General features: G+C 45.4%; 3 protein-coding genes across 43 annotated transcripts in view; 1 reads left to right on the forward strand and 2 right to left on the reverse strand.

Annotated features, from left to right (window-relative positions):
* dpys (dihydropyrimidinase) overlaps positions 1-3,551 on the forward strand; it is a 39,067-nt gene extending 35,516 nt beyond the window's left edge. For all 4 annotated transcript variants that reach the window (XM_035606203.2, XM_035606146.2, XM_035606273.2 and 1 more), the window contains 2 exons: positions 2,103-2,310; positions 3,329-3,551. In XM_035606203.2, coding sequence (XP_035462096.1) covers positions 2,103-2,310; positions 3,329-3,388 — 268 coding nt within the window. In that variant the 3' untranslated portion in view covers positions 3,389-3,551. The remainder of the gene's footprint in view (positions 1-2,102; positions 2,311-3,328) is intronic.
* A 530-nt stretch (positions 3,552-4,081) lies between these two features.
* LOC118283953 (dendritic cell-specific transmembrane protein) lies at positions 4,082-8,478 on the reverse strand. The gene is made up of 4 exons (XM_035606471.2): positions 8,463-8,478; positions 7,278-8,357; positions 6,856-7,188; positions 4,082-5,726 (listed from the first exon to the last, which is right to left on the reverse strand). The coding sequence occupies exons 2-4, from the start codon at positions 8,331-8,333 to the stop codon at positions 5,667-5,669; spliced, it is 1,449 nt and encodes a 482-aa protein (XP_035462364.2). The 5' UTR covers positions 8,334-8,357; positions 8,463-8,478; the 3' UTR covers positions 4,082-5,666.
* Positions 8,479-9,754: 1,276 nt separating this feature from the next.
* Positions 9,755-19,803, reverse strand: part of rims2a (regulating synaptic membrane exocytosis 2a) — a 118,355-nt gene continuing 108,306 nt past the window's right edge. For 37 of the 38 annotated variants that reach the window (XM_047335473.1, XM_047335392.1, XM_047335531.1 and 34 more), the window contains 5 exons: positions 13,382-13,523; positions 13,075-13,187; positions 12,807-12,908; positions 12,567-12,706; positions 9,755-12,448 (listed from right to left, as the gene is read on the reverse strand). In XM_047335473.1, coding sequence (XP_047191429.1) covers positions 12,245-12,448; positions 12,567-12,706; positions 12,807-12,908; positions 13,075-13,187; positions 13,382-13,523 — 701 coding nt within the window. In that variant the 3' untranslated portion in view covers positions 9,755-12,244. Of the gene's footprint in view, positions 12,449-12,566; positions 12,707-12,806; positions 12,909-13,074; positions 13,188-13,381; positions 13,524-15,787; positions 16,198-19,803 lie in introns of those variants that run through there. The other variant, XM_047335353.1, reaches the window with a different exon arrangement.

The following is a 19,803-nucleotide window of genomic DNA, read 5'->3' on the forward strand; positions in this document are numbered from 1 at the left end:
AAAGTGTGTGACACCTCAACATACACACACACACGCAAGGCGACGCCTGCGTCATTCATAGCCACAGATTAAAGCATAACAGTGTTACACATTCAAAATGTCAGTAAAAAAAAAAAAAAAAAGACGAATGATTAATTGTTTGCCATATCAATTTGGGGAGGGGGGGGGGAGGGATTTAACACACTTACATAAGACAAATGCAAACAGCGTCAGTGGCACGATGCCGCCGGTTCACGTGAGGATCTTAAAGATGACGAGTATTTCACGTGGGAGCTAAATCAATTTTGACAAAGTACAGAATGCACGGCATTGAGGCTATTTTCAGTAACAGGATATCACAGCTGGTCATTGCATTTTCTTATGATTTTTATACCAAAGTTCCAGATATGGGATGCTGTTCTGGGGAAGCACATGTGCAGATGCAGGTGCAGAGGACAGTGTGTGTTCCACTAGCCTGCGTACTGTACTGCTCTCTCAGACTTATGTAACCCAGAACGGCACTGCGCCGCTCCGTTAGCTGGAGAATCTGGGCTGAAGCCCCCCAGGGGAGCCGCTAAACCGCTGATGTGAATTTGAGAAGAACACATTATACACCGTGGTATAATTAGCTGTGAATGAATTCACTGGTAACACAGACAGAAGCTTGTGTGCAAGGGGCACTGAGACATTCACACTTGGTACCGTGGAGGAGTTCAGAGGGTCGGACGTGTGTGTTCCGTCTTTTGCCCCGCGTGCACGTCTGCTGATGCTACAACGCCTCTCAGGCATGACGGCGCCTCGCGTTTGGCGGCGGCTGCAGCAGCCGCGAATTCATCCGTGAAACTGTGCGATTAATTGCCCCGCAGCGGCAAGTGTCGCTCGACGACATCCGGGACCGGGGGGCCACAAACGGTTGCGTAACCACGAGCGCCTCGGAAGCGCAAGTCGGTTGCCTTGTGTCTCGTAATTGGGCCACTTGGATAATGAGGACGGATCTCGTTTTTTCCGTCAGTGCACACTGAGCACTGGCTTTTGACGAATCGACAGGAAGTGTTCATAATGCGAATCGGGAAAAAGAAGACTTTTTGAAACACTGAAAACCAAGTCATTCAGGGACTCAGCTGGCTGATGGAAGTGTATTTCCCACTGATTTAGTCTTTCTCTCAGTCATGATATTATATATTAGACATCATCAATCTGTACATTTGATTATTTGATTATGAATCCTTGTAACTGACTTTTCCCCCTCAGAGATTTCTTGAGACCTGCTTAGTTTGAAGTCCCCCTGTTTACCATTTATTCATGTTCACGTTAATGAACATGGATATATTTGTGGGTATCCATAAGCAGAGGCTGGTGTATGAATAGATAATCTATGACAATGGGGCAAAACACAGTTGTGAAAATATAAAATATGTCTTCATTGGAGAATTTAAATGAAAAGAAATGGGTTAGAGGTATACTGAACATAATATTACTTATTTAGTTACAGTTCAGAGGTTTTCCATGAATCTTGAATAAAGCCGTTCCTCCTGCTATAGATACACTCTAGAATGAGTGCGTTTAGATAAATAATTCAAATTATTTTTTATCGTCTCTGCAAATAACCTCCACACGGGGCCATACTACAGTTGTTTGGGTGAAAGCCTAAAAAGTAGATTTTCTGTCTCGTGTCAAGACTCACTTCATATTCAGCATCTCACTCACAGTTTATTCCATGTCAGGATATTTCGTCTGTGCTGCAGTACTGTATATGCGGCGGCCTTCAGACTAATGTAATAAGCAGCACTGAATTTTGTTGAGGTGCCTTTTTTTCATTGTCTAAAAGAAGCTTGGGTTATGTGCTTAGTAAGCGTCTTGGTGAAGAGCGCATCACATGATGTTGTATAATTAATACACAATAGCGCTTGTTGCTGCACCGTACGTGAGCCGCACTCACGTATACACGCAGTGTGTGGGAGCATCGTGGCCCGATTCAATCAGTTTCGGATTAGAACACACATAGGTTTGTGTTCGCGGTGGTGACCTCACTTCCATATCACACGGCCTCGCATGTGATCAGGCACTGTCGGGGGTTTTGAAATCATGTGGTCGTGTCTTCTTTCTGTCGTCTTTATTAATAGGAAGATATCAGCCAAGACGCACCACCAGGCCGTGGACTACAACATCTTCGAGGGCATGGAGTGCCACGGCGTCCCCGTCGTCACCATCGCCGGGGGCGACGTGGTGTACGAGGACGGGCGGCTGAAAGTGTCGCAGGGCCACGGCACCTTCGTCCACAGAAAACCCTTCGCCGAGTTCGTTTACAAACGGATCGCGCAGAGGGAGCAGGTCAGTTATCAGTTCTTGAAATGAACAGCCCAGGTTAGTGATCACTTTACACCGCCTCCTTAACTGCGTGCTCCAAGGTCCACTTGGAGTGTAAAATTAGCTTTCAGCCATTTTGTGTAAAAGTGGGATTTTTTGGAAGAAAGAAAAAGACAAAGTGAAACAATATGTGGTTTTATTAACATTCAATCCATATCTATTTGAGTAGTCATGAAAGCAGCAATAATCTATATTTTTCAATTAAAAAATGTATTTGATAACTGTGATAGGTCGCTCACGGAGACAGACAAAAAAAATTCTGCAGTTTCCCTCAGCTCTCAGGTGATGTTTCAGCAGGTTTGATTTGATTTGATTTGATTTTTATTTTTTTCGAACCAACAACAACAACAACAACAACGAAAATCTGATAAAAACACAAAGATAAAAAACAGAGATAAATCACTCAGATTCCATCAAAGAACAAAACAAGGTTGCTGCCGTTAGCTTCTTTCTGTGAGAAATCTCTGAAAACAAAACAAATGACAAACGTACAGTCAAGTCAAGTCATCTTTATTGTCTATTCCTTCAATATTGTTCCAGATTTACAGAGGAATTGAAAAAACGTTTATCTCAATAGTACAAAACAAAAAACAAAACAACAAAAAGATAAGTAATATGTACAATAAATAAATTATAAATAGTGCAAAAGTAAGAGTAAGGCAAAACCACACCGGATAGAAAAGCTAAAGAAACTGAAAATGTGCAATAGAAAGGAAATACTGTACAGTATGTGTAACATACAGGAAACTAAATAAATTGAATAAATTGAAAATGTGCAATATAAAGGATATTGAGCGCAGTAGAGTGGAGGTGGTTTTACATTTCCCAAAATGTAGGAAATTGGTAAATGACTCCGTGACATTGCCCATCTTTGTTTCCAGCTCGGGTCTTTATACGTTTGTTCGAAGCAGCCGGACCCCGACGAGGAGCCGTGCACAAAAGGTCACTCAACCTTTCTCTCTGCTTTGTGTTCGGCCCGCAGGTGGGGAGGCCGACAGCTGTGATCAGAAAACCCTATGAAGGCAAAGTCATCTCTCTGTGAACAGGCGAAGGAGAACATGAAAGGCATGTTGAGCTCCAGCTGTGTCGTCTCCGATACACGATCCAGAAGCAACTGAATTCTGTCTCCTGATAAAACTGCTCCGCGTGATTTCTTTTTCAACGTCGGACTGTTTTGCAGTAAATAAAGTGAACGGTGATTTAAATCTCTGTGTGTTTTACAGGGTGGGTGTGTGAGGTGTCGTTGGCCTTTTCTAATCAACACTTAGGTCAATGTCCCGTCGTTATGTTTGCTCGACCTTGTGACGTTTCCAGGTTCCAGGCTCTGCTCAGTGGTCACAGTTATATAGTCGCTACATGTACATCATGCAATCAAGTCATTTAGTGTAAGAAACGACAATATGGCTTATGCATGATATCACGGTTTTCAAAAACTGAATAGAAGGGGATTTTTTCCGTCACTTTGATATTTGTGCATAGTGTTATTAATAATATACAACTGCGTAATTTAAAAGGATAAAACTTAATTGGCAATTTACCTTTGTTTTCTCTTTCTGAGCATCAATTATCACCCTCTTTTTATAAAATGTGTTGGTTTCTCACCCAAAAGCCTCCTACCCACTTATGGAATATTCATCAAAACATGCTTTAAAAGAATGAAGATTTGCTTTGCTGACCCAGATCGTCTGCATTTGCATATTCAGCAGCATCACACTTTATCGTACACGCACTCCGTCTTTGTCCATGTATGCCCCGCGCTCATTGCTTTCCTGGTAACAAAAAAAAAAAAAGAACGAGAAAAAGGAGGTCTGTGGCTGTCACTGAGCATCATGTGGCGGCAGCCTCCTATTGGGCTGGCATGCTGGCGTGGTATTATGCCACAGGGCCAGTGGAGACATAATGTGAGCTTATCAGGTTGCCACACGGGTCAGTGGCGGCGTGTGAGTCACAGGAGGCCCGCTCATCCTCGAGCTGCCGCACCGCCTCCTCTGCTCTCTGGCAGTGGACGCGATGGTGTGGGACCCGACCGGCACGATTGGACTCAATCAACAGAGACTGAGTTTGTCTGATGAGAAGGGTGAATTGTGCCCTAATGGATTTTTTGTGTAAAACTGGGCCCATAAAACAAAATAACACCAGTAACAATGCAGGGACACTCATAACGTGTACAAATATTCCTAATGCCTTTTAATAAATCACCAAGTCTGCAGTTGTACATGTAATAAGTCATCATTAAAGAACTTTTAAAAAAAAAATCATAATCCACCATGGAAGAAGATAAACACAGGACTTTATCTATCTTTGGTTATGTGATCAAATATTGCTGTTACACACTGAGGGGAGGGTAAATTAGCTTGGCTCCCTATGTTTGGTGCTCTGTCTGTTATAAATACAGTAAATAATCACTGAATGTTTGATTGTCTATTTCAACTCTTGAAAGCAGAGCACATTTACCATCCATCCATCTACGTATACCGCTTGAGCCTTTCTCCCATGGAAGGGTCGCGGCAGGTGGGCTTGAGCCAATCCCAGCTGACATTAGAGCAAGAGGCGGGGGGGCAGCTCATCACGGGGGCCAACACACAGAGACAAACAACCATTCACTCTCACATTAAGACTCTCCAGTTAACCCTTCACCAATCTGCATGTCTTTGGACTGCGAGAGGAAGCCGGAGAGAACCCAGGGAGAGAACCTTGGTACACATTTACGATTGATTTAATATCTGGTTATTTTTGTTTCTTGCTATATTAATTGTAAAGATATGCTGTACACTGTGTATGCCCTTATCCTGGGGATTACGGATATGTTATGAGATGATCATGATTTATGTATCGTCTGTCAAGTCAACTCACATGTCTAGTTGCCGAGTGCTCTACGATGAGCTGCCGTCCGTAATTGGCTGGCTATTAACAATGTGAAAGTGTTCCCCTCCTGTAAACCGTTCTCCATGGTGACCACTATTGTCAACCGACAGATCCGCACATTATGTAATATGAAATGAAATAGCTCAGATTGAATTACAATGTGACTATAATAGTGAATATTGTATTCCATACCTCATGGTGTAATGTTAATTCCATCAAAATGGCAATTAGAAATACAACTCAAACAACTCAACGCAACACAGTGGATGAGTGAGAACCTTGACCTATTCCAGGCGATCACCAGGATTCATTTCTGGACACGATGAATATTTCATGGCAATCAAACCATTTAGCTGTTGAGACATTTCACTAAAACACCAAAAAATGTCAAAGTCGTGGTGGCGCTGGGCCGGAGGCATCACTAACATCGTGGCAGTTCAACGTCTATGTCCTCCTCACACGATGCTCGGTGGATCCTCCCTGGGTCGAAAGAGCAGCGGACACCAGAACTGTGGCTGATGACAGAAGAAGAAGAAGAAAGACCCTCAGGATTGAAGACGACATATTCATCCTTTCATTCATCTCTATCGACGTAGGGCCATGGTCGGGTCAGATTACTTTGAAATGTAGTCAGTGACTGATTACAAATTATATGAGCATTTTTGTCATCAGTAATGTAATCCATTGGATTACAAAAAAATAAGGAAATGTAATCTGAATAGTTTTGGATTTCTTTCAAAATCAAACATTGAAAATATTCCCCTTTATACCCCAAAATGGATGCAACCACGAGTCAAAATTTCGAGAAAAAAAGTGTCGAAAAAAAAGTTGAAATACTACTTTTGTGACCCGGAAGCACTTTTCAGCAGCAACCAAACAACCGGATGTTGATGTTTTGCTAGCCAGTTTGCTAGCTAGCCAACGCTAGCTGCTAACCACGTTGTAAAGTTGCGATATTATTATTGACAGGCTGAATCTGGAAGAAACGATCCGGTGACAACGGGTGTTTACAACATGAACGTCGACGTGTGTCCCGACACGATAACGTTCAGCTGCAAACAACCGTGAATGAATTTTGAGAGACGTGCAGTTAGCGAAGCTAGCGTAGCTACGCTAACGTTAGTCAACGTGGATGTGCGACAGCTGAACCGGAACCACATCACGGACGTTCAGGGCTATTTCGACCTTTATCTCCACATTTCGACTTTAATCTCGACATTTCAACTTTATTTTCGAAATGTTAAATGAATAAAAAATGCCTGGCCGTAATACTCTTCCGTCATAAAACAGTTTAAGCATCACATATATATATACACATACACATATTCAGCATTTACAAAAAAAAAAAAGCATTATCATTATCTGAATCTGAATCATAGAAAAACTAAAATAAAACATGAAAAAATCTGGCAACCTGAGAGGAGTAAGAATTAATTTCCCTTATTTTAAATTAAATTTGATTCAACATCATAAAAATGTAATTAAATAATCCTTGAGAGCTTGACACTATGTCACTATAATCTTCTATAGTTTTTTTTAATGTAATCTGGTCTGATTATAGTGATTTATTTTTTGTAATCTGATTACGTAATCCAGATTACATGTAATCCGTTACTACCCAACCCTGTGTATGTCAATGCAAACCTTGACGATGAGCGATGTGATGCTGCAGCCGTTTCCCTCCCGCCTCCCTTTCGATCTCTTGCGCAGGATTCTGGCGTGCAGGTGCTCCACTCTCGCCTCCGCGGCGTCGGAGAAGAATCGCTCGCAGACCAGGAGCCTGAGCTGGGACATTTTGGCGGCCGCCAAGGTCATGGCGAGCAGGACGAGCAGGATGACAGCCAGCGGCACTATGGAGTTGTGGAGCAGCAGCTTGGGTTTGGGAAGACACTCCATTTCGAACAAGGTCACAGAGTAGGAGAAATCTTTTCGGTGATTCTCCTCACTGAATGGAATTCCAATTAAAGTTGCGATCCCCTGGAATAAAAAAAGAAAATAGTCGTCAATGTCTGTCTGACAGAAATTTATGTGATGAGTTCTGAAAATACGTTCGCAGACATACTCACTTTGATGCTCATCAACAGGGGGACGTGGAATGGCTCCAGCTCGTACAACTTCGTTGTCACAATATCCACACAGCAGTACAACAAGGCGTCCACAGTTATGAATATGACCCAAGCCACAAAATGGACGACGACGGAAACGCCGAACTTCATTACGGCTCTGCTCTCCCTGGAGGTGGGACGGGCCGAGGGGATGGCGGTGTACAGCTTCCTCTCCTCCGGCGTGAGGGGCAGGACGTGGGGCTTCGCCTCCGCCTTCTGCCTCTCGTCAAAGCGGACGAATCGGCCGCTGATGAACCTGTTTTCATATCTCAGGTCGCCGCAGTATCTCTTTATGTGCAAGGCGATGAACAGCATGAGCACGAGGAAGCTGACGGCAGGGAACATCCTGTCCGTCACGGAGGAGACCGTCCTCACGAGGGACTGTGCATATTTCACCGTCTCGTTCAGCCTCAGCTCCGCCTCCACCAGTTTCTCCCTGAATTTTTCTGATTCCAATCTGGGCGACACCTTGAGCTGGGAGTCAAATTTCACCACCCCCAGGTCCGTAATGCCTTTGAGCATGTGTCCGATCCACTTCAACATCTTGACATAGTTGCTGAACGGCGCGGCGATGGCCGACTTCTTTGCCTTGAGGTTGCAGATCATGCTCCTGAGGAGGCCCGCGAGGTTGTCCAAGGTGTTGCGGATGTTCCTGAGGACCACCAGACTGGTCCCCGCCGTGAGCAGCAAGTTCCGACTCTTCTTCATGAAAATGGAGATCACAAAGAGAGTCCCCAAGCATCTCACTCTCTTGGAGGAGAAGAGCGCAACGGTGAGCAGCGTCCCGAAGCCGCCGGTGATCCCTCCGGCCACCGTCGTCTCGTAGTCCAGGGTGTAGAGGAGGTACAGGAGGAGCAGGCCGCTGAGCAGCAGGCTGGAGACGCTGCAGGTCAGGAGGAGGATGAGCGTTCTCCGAGCGCCGTCCCTTTGGCCCGTGGTGAAAACGTCCACAGCCAGACAACCCACGTTGGCAAGACTCTGTTTCATTGCGGCACACGAGCGAAGCATCCTGGACATTTAAAGGAAACCAAACACTGGACCCTGGGAAGCAAAGATGGGAGGAAAGAGGATGTTTCATAACATGGTGATACAGCCTGTAGAAGAACCAACATTGAAATGATAAAGATACACGTTGACAGTACAAACCTGCTGTACACATCAGGGCATCTGAAGTCTTGTGAGCATGGTGTGCAGACTCCTTAAATACGGCTCAAACAGGAACCCTTCCGTCCGCTCAAACCACAAGTCATTAGTCATCTCCCAGTCATCCCTATTTTTTAACCAAAAGCGGAAGCACACAGACGAGAATATGAGGCTGGATGTTGAATGACACTTGATTCAGGATCGCAAGACTTACAGGCCACTAAACGTGACGACTTGGTGTATTCACCTACAGCAAACGTGATGAATGGCCTCAAAAAAGATGGCTATTAAACGACATGCAGAAATGTAAGTGTGAGGAGTTGATGTTTTTGTAATAATTTATCACAATAGTGTAAAGTGAATTTTACTGTTCCCTGAGTGGCTGTGGCACAGGAGTCGGAGCGGGTGGTCCGCCGCTTGGAGGGTCAGTGGTTCGATTGTGTGTGTGTGTGTGTGTGTGTGTGTGTGTGTGTGTGTGTGTGTGTGTGTGTGTGTGTGAATGGTTGTCAAGTTGTCATCTGTACTGTAAAGCGCTCTGAGTGGTTGATAAGTCTGAAAAGCTCGATATTTAAATACAGTCCATTTACTAAATTTACAATTTAAACAGTCGAGGTTTGATTCGTGGAAAGAAAACTGCTTTTGAAGAATTTAGTTTCGGCAACGTCATCAGGACGTCCGCGGCTCCAACATGAGAATCTGTGTGCAGATGTGTATGAGATTTATGTGAATCTGTCACACACGGTAACTTCAAGAAACTAGGCGAAAGAAGTGGAAGACCCTTTCAGTCTTCGTTTTAAATATTTGAAGAAGCATCATTTTCTGTTAATTCATAATTTTACTTCTCAACAACTTCAGAATGAAATCCTCCCGTACAGACACTCAGCTCACTGTTATGATGGTGATGTAACCATTCTATATGTCCCATGACTTTTCATTCAGCGCCATGATCGGGTCAAAGTTATAATATATATATACAGTATATATTTTATTTTACAATTAAAGGGGCAATTTACTTTTACATGAAGTTCAGTTTCGTGGACATGGAGTGTTGGTGAATGTACTCAGCTAGTGAAAACATCAGAGCAGGTATGAATGTCTTCTGTGACTGAGATTTTAAATCTATTGTCTGCATGACGAAGGTCGAACTTTGTAGCTGATCCATTATTGGGACAAAGAGTCGGGATATCTCATCATCTGGTTTATCGACTTACTTCGATTCCTTGTAATTCGTCTCCTGCGACGATTTCTAGAGCACATACTTTGTGTGTGTTGATCTCATCACCCAACACTCGGCATCAGTGTAATATCCTTTTTTAATTTTTAATTTGAAAAATAACTTACATAAATCTCTGTACTCAACCATACTTAACCAAGACATAGCCTTGGCATTAACACATTGCACCAAAAAAGAGAAAATGAAAAGGCATTCAGAAGGATAAATAACATATGTCTTTGTCATCACGTGAGGCATTCTTCCTGTTCCAAAACGGTCCGTCCGTCTACCCGTGGTAGCTTGTTTATTCAAATTCTGACATCTAAAGGTATGTACAATGAGAAATTGAAATGAAAAATATATACTGTAGCCTGTTACAGCAACAAGGTTTTTTCTTGGACGTTGAAACGCATGGTCGTCACGTGGAAAAGGAATAATGCCTCAGTTCAATTTCATTCAGACATACTGCAACTATAAGATTCATGTACTTCCCAGACATGAGAAGCATTTTATAATTACTAAAAATAGAAAATAAAAAATAAACTGGTCTTGGCTTTTAAATAAAACTAACAAAAATATAGTAAATTAATTTCATTTTCATTAAAACAAGAGAAAAAACAAACATTTTCTGTGGCAATATCCCTTATTTGAACTTGTGATGAGCTCTTCTTCACGTACAGTGCCTGTAAAATTGAACGGCAGCAGAACACATCGCGTTGCCCGTTTGCTGCCTCTCTATAAGGTATAGATCTCTCGCTGTACCAATAAAGATTATTTTTGCATGTTCGTCAACAATACTGAAATAAAATACACTTGCAATCACAACTGTTTCGTCAACCTCCGTTAAATATAAAACATTTTTTCCTTGTCACTTATTTTTTTTCTTCTTCTCAAGATCCCGAAAAGGAAACATGACCTTGGGGGTGGAATGTTCTTTTGTCAAAACGTCGATAATTGGCCGCGGAAGACCCGATAACTAATTTGCTGCAGAGTTCAATTCGAGGTGAGGGAGAAAAAGTAATGAAGTTGACATGCACTGTACAAGAAACTGCAAAATTTTCCAAATATCGTCTTTATCAAAACATGCTGAGTTACTGTAAGGTGTGCCCAAGCCATGTTGCAGAAAAATCCCTTTCAACATGCTTGTTAAACAAATCAAATCCAAAATAAAATACATACGGAAACAATACAGAACTGTAAAATAACCAACAGTCCTAAAATCTGGACAATATCAGGGGACTGAACGATGGTGTTGATGAATAGTACAATGAGAGGTACCCCGGGACAAGGAAGAGAAAGAGAAACATGTACAATTTGCACATAATGTTTATCTTTATAAGGCTGGAGCCTTTTTTTTTTACAATGAAATAAATAATTTACATTTATTTTCATTATCACCTTTTTGTCACATAGTCATTTTCTGTTAAATAATAACTCCAAAATTTTCCTTTACGTTTCCCTTATCTGCACGTCTGCAAAACGCAGACTCACGAATGGTCTAAAGAATGATAAACAATGTCTTCTTTTTTTTTTAATCACGATGTTGCATTCACTCCCCTTGAAAACCATGCACTAGTGAAATTTATTTTTAAAAATAATATAAATTGTTGAAAATGGCTGATCCTGTTTTATTCATTTTTCAACTTTTTTTTTTGCAAGTTGCAGCCTCAAGAAAATAATTTTTTTTTTTTTTTTTATTCAGCTAAATTTGTGTCCATGCAAATGAACTAAAAAGGGAAAAAAATATTTTTATCTCATTTAATTTTCATACAATATATCAACAGAGAAAGAGTGATGGTAGATTGTACATCTTTTCATGGGGTTTGGCTCGTTACTGTATTTTCTGGAGCGTCGATGGGAGCCACTTTTAATATTGCCTCTGATTTACTGAAGTCTCTCTGGTGATTTTACCGGCACCGTTTGATTCAGCACATAAACCTCGAGTATGTCGAGCATTTCTTTTGGGTTTCGGGGGAGTGTGGGTTTACAGGGCGCTGGGACACACCTCATCACCCAAAGTGATGGTCTCCGAAACTCCGTCTACACAGCTAGGTCTGTTGGCGTGGCATGACCAAGCATCTGATCAGAAACACTGTCACCCCCTTCAGATACAAGTACATAGACACTTAAATAAAAATAAAAAATCAAATGAAAACAAATGAAAACAAAACGAAATGAAAAAGAGAAACAAAATCTAAGCAAAACATTTATTTTTTTTCATTCGAAAAGGGCTTCTGTAGAACTCATTTAGCAGTTCCCAGTGCTGACCCCCATGGCTTCGAATTGGATGAGAACCTGGAACTGACAGATTCCTCGTGCTAAGGAGTTCATTCCAGATTCCTCCAGACAACAAACGCCCGGCAATCCCGGCCGCCGGGCGCTCGCAAACGCGCCTCGTCGCCAACGTGCAAAAGGTGCACGGCGCTTTTTTGCTCAAAACACAGGATCACGCTTTGCACCCCTAGAAACAGGCTCAGAAGACACAACATCAAGCATGCAGTGTAACCAGGGGGGGCGTGACCTGCGATCGCAAACTCTGGCTGCTACAACGACGCTATCGGTCCACACGCTGCTATGATCGAGAGAAACTGTCCAGTGAGGATTGGGAAGCTCTTCTTGTCAGCGGGGCCAGAGTAGGGTCCACCAGTGAGGAAGGGGGGAAGAGCTTGAACCAGCCAATCACCATGTTGGACAGGTCCAGCTCGTCTAACAGTATCTGAACTGCTCCCATGAAGGATTTATGGTCCATACGTCCGTAGTCGCCCCATACGATGACCTGCGGGGGGAGAAGCGGCAAGAAAAACTCAGGCTTTCTCAAAGTATTGCGCAAATAGGTCGTTGTTATTCTAAAATTGACCGTAAAACTTCGCTGTCTGAAGGAACCACTGTCTCACCTGTAAAACCTTCCCTCCCGGACTCTCCTCGAACGGCAGTTGCTGCTGGTAAAGAGGATCCAAGGTTTTTCTTGCTACTTTTGTTTTCTTTTTGGCTATGCAGGCTCCGTTTTCCAAAAGGTAGACCTTTACATATGGCGCTGAGGGGAGAGGGTGCGTTACTGCTCGCATCACTTTACAATCATTCATTACATTCATGATGACGGCCTGTAAGAACTGCGGCGTCAGAGCTTGAATTACCTGGCAGTGACTTGGAACCTGGTTTTCCCACAAGGCCACGGGCTCTGATGACCTCCACCTCCAGGGCTCCTTTCTTATCCACCATGCCGATCTGGATGTCACCTGAAGGGCAAGTATAATGTGTAAGTATAGAAATAAACATCTATAGAAAGGAACTAAATCACTTCTGAAATGATTGACCTCGCTTCAACAGCACCTAGTACAAAGAGCTATTCCAAGGATTGCCAGACTACCAAGTATTGAATAATAGAGGGATTTGCAGTCTCACCCATAGATGGAGTCGCCAACGTCTGTCGTCCAACCAGCTGGGCGGGACCCAGGCCATCCAGGAAGTCACTGAACTGGGCGTCTGAGGAGAGCCGCACTCCGGGGAAGATGAGACTGAAACAGAGAAACACACACTGGTTACCGCGGAGACAATGTACGGACATCTTTATGGAGGACGCTGCTTTAGTGCAGGCAGGCGGCTGCAGCCTATTCAGTAGTCATGGGGAATTAGCAAATGTTGAAGCCATGTTAGATGTGTGTACGTGAGCTGCAGATTGTCCTCAGAGAGCGAGTCCCCATCTCCTTACTTTCCCTCGGAGCTGTAGCTGTTCATGCTGCCGTCAGTGGACTCCCGGCTGGCCTGCCGAGTCATCCTGCTCCTCATTTCCACCGCCAGGCCCGTCTCTGTGCTCCTCTGGATCGTGCTGCGCAACTTCTTTCCTCCTGCTTCTGCACACACATCGACACATGCAAAGAAAGATGGGGGGGGGGAGAAGGATACAGACTGTCAATCCATGACCTTGAATCATTTTCGTGACACATGCAGCATTCACGTGCCTTTTTTTTTTGTGGACATTCGCGTGTTTCCTACCGGCTCTTAGAAAACAAAACACCAGAGACAACACTGATTAACAATTGACCTCTGCACCAACATATGACGACGTTTTTTTTCTGGGAAGGGTCGTGATATTTTCACAGTGACAGTCAAACAAGTTGGATTCTTTGTGCATCATCTGTACAGACCCACTCTGGTGGGTCATGACCTCCACCACCCAGCCTCAGTGACAGTCCACACAGAACGCTCCACCACTAGAAACACGCCTGCTGATCAGCACACACACACGCATACAACACACACACACACAGCAACACAACAGCAACACAACAGCGTTTCATTTTATATTCCATTAGGAAAAGAAGTTATAATTCAGCATCGAGCAAGTCCACACAACTAACAGCAAAGACGTTCAGTAGCTTGAAGGGAACTCACAGTCTGAACAGGTATAAAAAGGTATAGTAGCATCTGAAACATGTGCGTACCCTCCAAGTTAAAAAAATATGAAATTCTGCGTATGGCCGTGGTGCAAGCAAAGATGGATTATGCAAGCACTGCACCTATGACAGCTGTGGAATCTTTCTTATCAAATTAAGGTCAAATGATCCTGATCATGATGTCAGATAATCTCTGCAAAGCCAGATGAAAGTAATAACACTGAGTTACCGTCAGTTCAGGTGCAGTACAAGGTGAAGACAAGACAATCAGCTACCTATTCAGAGCGTATCAAGTTGTGCGTTAACCTCTTTTCCCTGTTTGAATGAATGAATTGTGTTTAGACTACATGATTCCCACTGCAGCATCAGCCTGGGCCCTCTGTGTTGCCTGCTGTCTTCACTCCCCCCCCCCTCTCCCTGGTCTTGTCGGGGGGTGGGGGCCTGATCATGTGTCCTATCTCAGAAATGAAGCGTTCCAGCCTTGAGATCTCAGCTATTTGGCTGCGCTCCGCCTCCTCTTCCGGGGCCGAACGCACATCACAATAGGAGATGCGGCGACAGAGGTCGTCTGTGACGTCCGCAGCTCGCACACCTCCGCTGCCGATCAATGGCCAAGTCAGATGGTATCAATGAACGCTGACATTCTTTTTTTTTTTTCTTAGCTAATGAATCAGCTCTCTTGCTTGGTGGCTCGACATACATGTGTGTTGACATGTGTGCTGCTGACTTACATCACAGATATACACCCCTGTGAATATGATATCAATGAATGTGCTCGAATAAAAATTTATGACCAAAGGCTGACAATTTTTTTTTTCCTCAGCGAACACGATCATGGTATTGACTGGAATTTAGAGGCTACGACTCTGAAATTACAAACGCAACCGCATTCAAAGCAACGTCGGATGAGGTACGTGTGTCCGAGACGACAGTATCACCACCACTGGTTGGAGAATGTGGCGGCCGAGCTCTTTTAAAAAGGTATCTTGGGAAGCCCGAAGCAGCAGGAGCCCAAAAGTTGGACAAACTTGCTCGACGGCCAAAAGGGTCGCTGCCCGTCAACCGAAGCCCTGTCGGACAGAAAGAGACAATGACACTTCGGCTGCCATCACCAGAAGTGTCAGGACCAGTGACGGCATGGTGTGGTCACTAGAATAGGAAGTGATAGCAGCGTCGTGGGAGGTGTAATTGTACAATGTCCTCACCACCATCTGGCACATTTGAAGCGACAGTCGAGAGCTACGACGCTGTATTTCTGAACAGCACAGCTGTAAAAAACAACACAACTGCCCACGAGGTGCAGAACGGTGACTCGTCGCGGTTTCTAAATAATTTCACAGGGTCACATTTTTAAAAAAATCCTCAGGTGGGGAAATGAACTATTGGATAGAGAAACGAAATCAGCATGTGGCAACAGAAGCACTATAACTATTTTAACAACAAATCAATAGCCTGATATGAAATTGGCACAGGAATCAGCTTCCAATTCATCATAGCAACAGTGTAAACACAGCTCAGGCATCACATCATCCTCTCTGAACTACCCTGTCCAATTAAGCTAATTACATATTCCCCCCCCCCAGCCTCCCAACAATCAATACTTCTGTATCTTCCCACTAATCCTACATCCGTCTCCCCGGCCTCGCTGCCATCCCCTCGGCTCAGCTGGCTGCAGCCGGGCAGCCGACCGCTCGGGACATCTCCCCGCTTGTCATCCTTACCTCCGTCCTCCTCGTCGAAGGAGTTCATGCAGGGGAAATAGACAGCCAGGGCTTCGAACGACGCCGACAGGCTCATCTTGCTCTGGGAGCGCTGGATGCGCATCCCCGGAGCCGGAGCAGAGGTATCGTGCCCCTGCCTGCCCATGGTGACCGGCGGCCGGTCTCCTCAATGCGCTAAAAAAACAACCCCCCGAATCCACTAGACGTCAGCTGAGCTGATGCGACTGGTAAAAAGCCTGAAAAGCCCAAATTTGTCTTTGAATTCGAATCTGATGAAATTCTAGCTGAGGATGCTGCAGGAGATCAGGGTCTCGGTCGGCATCTAGTTCGTCCCCAGAGGCTCTGTTGCACAGAGCTGCAGAGAAATGTTGCTTCCGCGGCAGAGTCTTGTGCCGTCTGGGTCTGACGTTTCTGCTGCACCTCTTTCTTCAGGGAGAGAGGGAGGGAGGGAGGGAGGGAGGGATGGACGGGGGGGAGGGAGGGAGGGAGGAAGGGATGGACGGGGGGGAGGGGAGAGAGCTGCATTGCGCTCGGCCAATCAGAGAGCCGGGCTGCTCAAGCGCACCTCAGCTGGCTCTGCGGGTGAACGAGCTCTACCCAGAGATACTGAGACCCCCCCCCCTCCCCAGTCTGTCTTTCACCATTCAATTTATTAAACATCTTTTATCATTTGCTTTTTTCTTTCTTCACATTCTACTCTGGCGCGTGTGTGTGTGTGTGTGTGCTCTTTATATTGCGTTATCCCCTTCCTCTCTCCATCCTCTGGTCCCACCATCGCTCCCTCCACCCATCTCATCCACAGGGCGCCAGTGAAAACAAGCTGCCGTTACGTTCTGCAGCCACATGGTGTTCAAGTCAACATTCGCATGGCAATCGTCGAACGCAGACCTGCTGCTTTTAGGTTGTTTTTTTTCCCCCCCCGTTCTGTTCCGTCGCTGTCACCGGCATCGCGGCCGCGTAGCGCGCTGGCAGGAATTCACTCTGCCTTTTTCCTGGTCCGCATTCACAGCTGCGTTGTGTCACAGAGCTCACTATCAAACCATCAGAATAAAAAGCCCTCTGTTTGAATTAGTGTCAAACCCACATAAACAATATCCCCTTTTCACCCTACTTCTCAGAGCCGAAAGACACGGCGGCAGAGGAGATGTCTTCACAGGCGGTCCCTGACATGCCCCCGGTGGGCGGATGTATGGCTTCAACGACAACTCCTGCTCCTCTGGTGCCGCTGTGACATGCTGCTCGGAACCCTTTTTGCTCTCAATGTGTGCGCACGTGGCAGAATAAGCTCTGCACAAGAACAATTGCGGCGCTTCTCCGAAAAATAGCAGGCTCCCCGAGGTGTCACCGCCGAGACTGCAACCCGCTTTCGGCGAAAGGAGCCGCTTCGTGCGCGGCGTCCATTTGCAGTCAACGCGGCCGAACGCGACATCTCCCATTCACAGCCTGTAACGCACAGTTGCAACACTAGGCAACCGGGTCGTTTTTTTTCCCCAGAACTTCACGCAAAATGAAAGGTTCAAACTTCTGTCGCTTCAAACGGTGACGTGAGTTGGAAGAATGTGAGTCAAAGTTCATTTAGAGACGTTCTGTCGTTGACGGGATCGGGTATTTCATTAGTCATACTGGTGGTGGTGGTGGTGGTGGTTTCTGGTTCAGCTATTGGCCAAGACATTTCGACATCTCTGGCTTTTGTGATTCCCTGACGTCTCTTTCAACAGCAGCGTGGCGTCGACGTTGGCGTCGACGTTTGTAGTTTCCGCGGACACGTGGCGGACGAACTGCACCAACTGAGGTGGTGCCTCAACTTTTCCATCAGGCGCCACCATCGGGTCGAGTTCATAATTTGTCCAATACTTTGGTTTATGACCAAATACCTGCAAAACGAATGTCATCCTCATCAGTGTGTGCGCGCCGCGATTTAGCACTGTTATTAGCAAATGTTATGGCATGCTCACGCTAAAGGTGAGTGGATACGGTGACATTATGTTTGCTACTTGTGAGCTACTTTAAAAGCAAACATCGTCTAGTTGCATCACTGCACATGGAAGCTGCAGCAAAATGCTTTTAGCACCAGAACCCGACACTGTTGGTTCACGTTGGTGTATGTTCACATCATACCAGGTTCTCCAAATAAAAGGGAAGCACCTTTTTGCCGGCTGGCTACGAGACACAAAAAACAACGTGACGCACACACATGTAATGTCATCTTAACGTACAGGAGACTCTGTCACACACTGACGTCTTCTCAGCTTCGGCCAGCGACGGTAAAAGCTGAAACGTGAATATTATCCCTGCGGTAACAGATGTCATACGACTAGACATTGTACCACCAGAAATCTGATTGATATTTTTCAAGCTATTCCACAAAACAGATGAATGCATTGATGATAAATCACAAACGTAGACTTTGACTTGCCAACTCTCAATCATCACCACAACTCAGTCTCGTGTTTTGGTTGGCGAGTTGTCACGTGGGACAAAACTACTTCTGCTTCTAATGAAACCATCAGTTATGTACTGGGCTCCTCACTGTCTCTCTTTGTCTAATGATAAATATGATGAGAAATATGATTAGAATTGAATTGGTCGAAGCTCTGGCGGAGCACAAAGTCCGGCTAGAATCCTCGCGGTAATGAGAAATTAATTATCAGGAAAAAAAAAGAATAAAGACCTGATGTTTTTCCGCGACTTCTCCCCCTTTATCGAAAAACCAGTGCGTCATTTCACACGTGGCAACAATCGACTGTGTTCACCTGACAACACATGTGGCACGTGTGGCCCGTTCCTATGGCCCAGTTTATTCTTGAACATCCACCCACCGCACGGTGACAGGGAGGAGGAGGCGGGCGTCTCGCCATTGTTTCAGTGTCACACACGCACTGGGCCTGGCGCACCTGATGAAATAAAAATATGAACTTAATTACTGTGGTTGCCGAATCTGCTCATGAGCCCATGAGTCGCACGATTTTCCGGACTCGTCAGCAGCACATAGATCTTTTCATCAGCGAACCGAGGTCTCGTCTTCAGTGTCATTTCAGTTACAAAGGGCAGATTGTTTAAAGCAGCGTCTTACCAGTCAGATTACATAATGTGATAAGAGGAGTTCATCACATCTGTATTAGATGGATTTAACTACGGTCTGCAGATCTATAATTTAGACCTTTTATGATAAAAGAAAGGTTTGATGATCCATCCTTTTTTTGTTGTTGTAGAGAATCTCCATTTGAGGACGACCAGGTTGCTCTGATTCCACCACAGCGTGACTAGTGCAGATTAACATCAAGCACATTGTGCAACAGTGTCTGGTCTCGCTCCGGACCGCGACAAACCTCGGTGGCTGCGACCGCACCGCTGGAAATCACGGGGGGAGGGGGGGGGGGGGGGATCTCAGACGCCGGGAATGTGAAAAATCTCTCAACATTCCAATACGGCAACAAACGGGCGTCACGTCCCAGAAGTCGTACGTTACATCTGCCAGGCGGCGGGGGGGGGGGGGGGGGGGGAGGGGCAGCCTCCTCTGAAGTCTTTATAATTGATGAGACCGCGCGTCCGACGCGCGGTAAACAGGCCTTAATGGAGGGCCCTGACCCCGGGCAGTCACGCGCACCGATGTGGGCAAACACGCACTCACGAGCACTTAAAGGCGCGGAAAACCTGCACACGCGACAGCACCGTGCAAACGCGGCCAAACACTCTCTCGTCCCTTCGAGTTTACGTTTCCCTGCTGCCGATGCCTCGATGCAGACCAGCGCCGCAGGCTGGAAGTGCCGTTTCCTGTCACGTGACCAGAAAACAAATCAGGGATCACCCACGCGTCCGAGCCTGCCACTGTTCCAATAGAGCTGCCTGATAAAGATGTGATGTTCCACAGCCAACGGAAACATTCTTTTGAAATCACGCTCGTGTTCAAGTGCGAGATCCGTCCTGAGCATGAAATAATGTGTTGTCGGGAAGCAGGCGCACTGTCCACGCATCGGCTTTGACATCTCACAAGAGCGAACAACCGAGGCAGAGTT

This window comes from Scophthalmus maximus, chromosome 1 (genome assembly GCF_022379125.1).
Source record: "Scophthalmus maximus strain ysfricsl-2021 chromosome 1, ASM2237912v1, whole genome shotgun sequence".
Lineage (NCBI taxonomy): Eukaryota > Metazoa > Chordata > Actinopteri > Pleuronectiformes > Scophthalmidae > Scophthalmus > Scophthalmus maximus.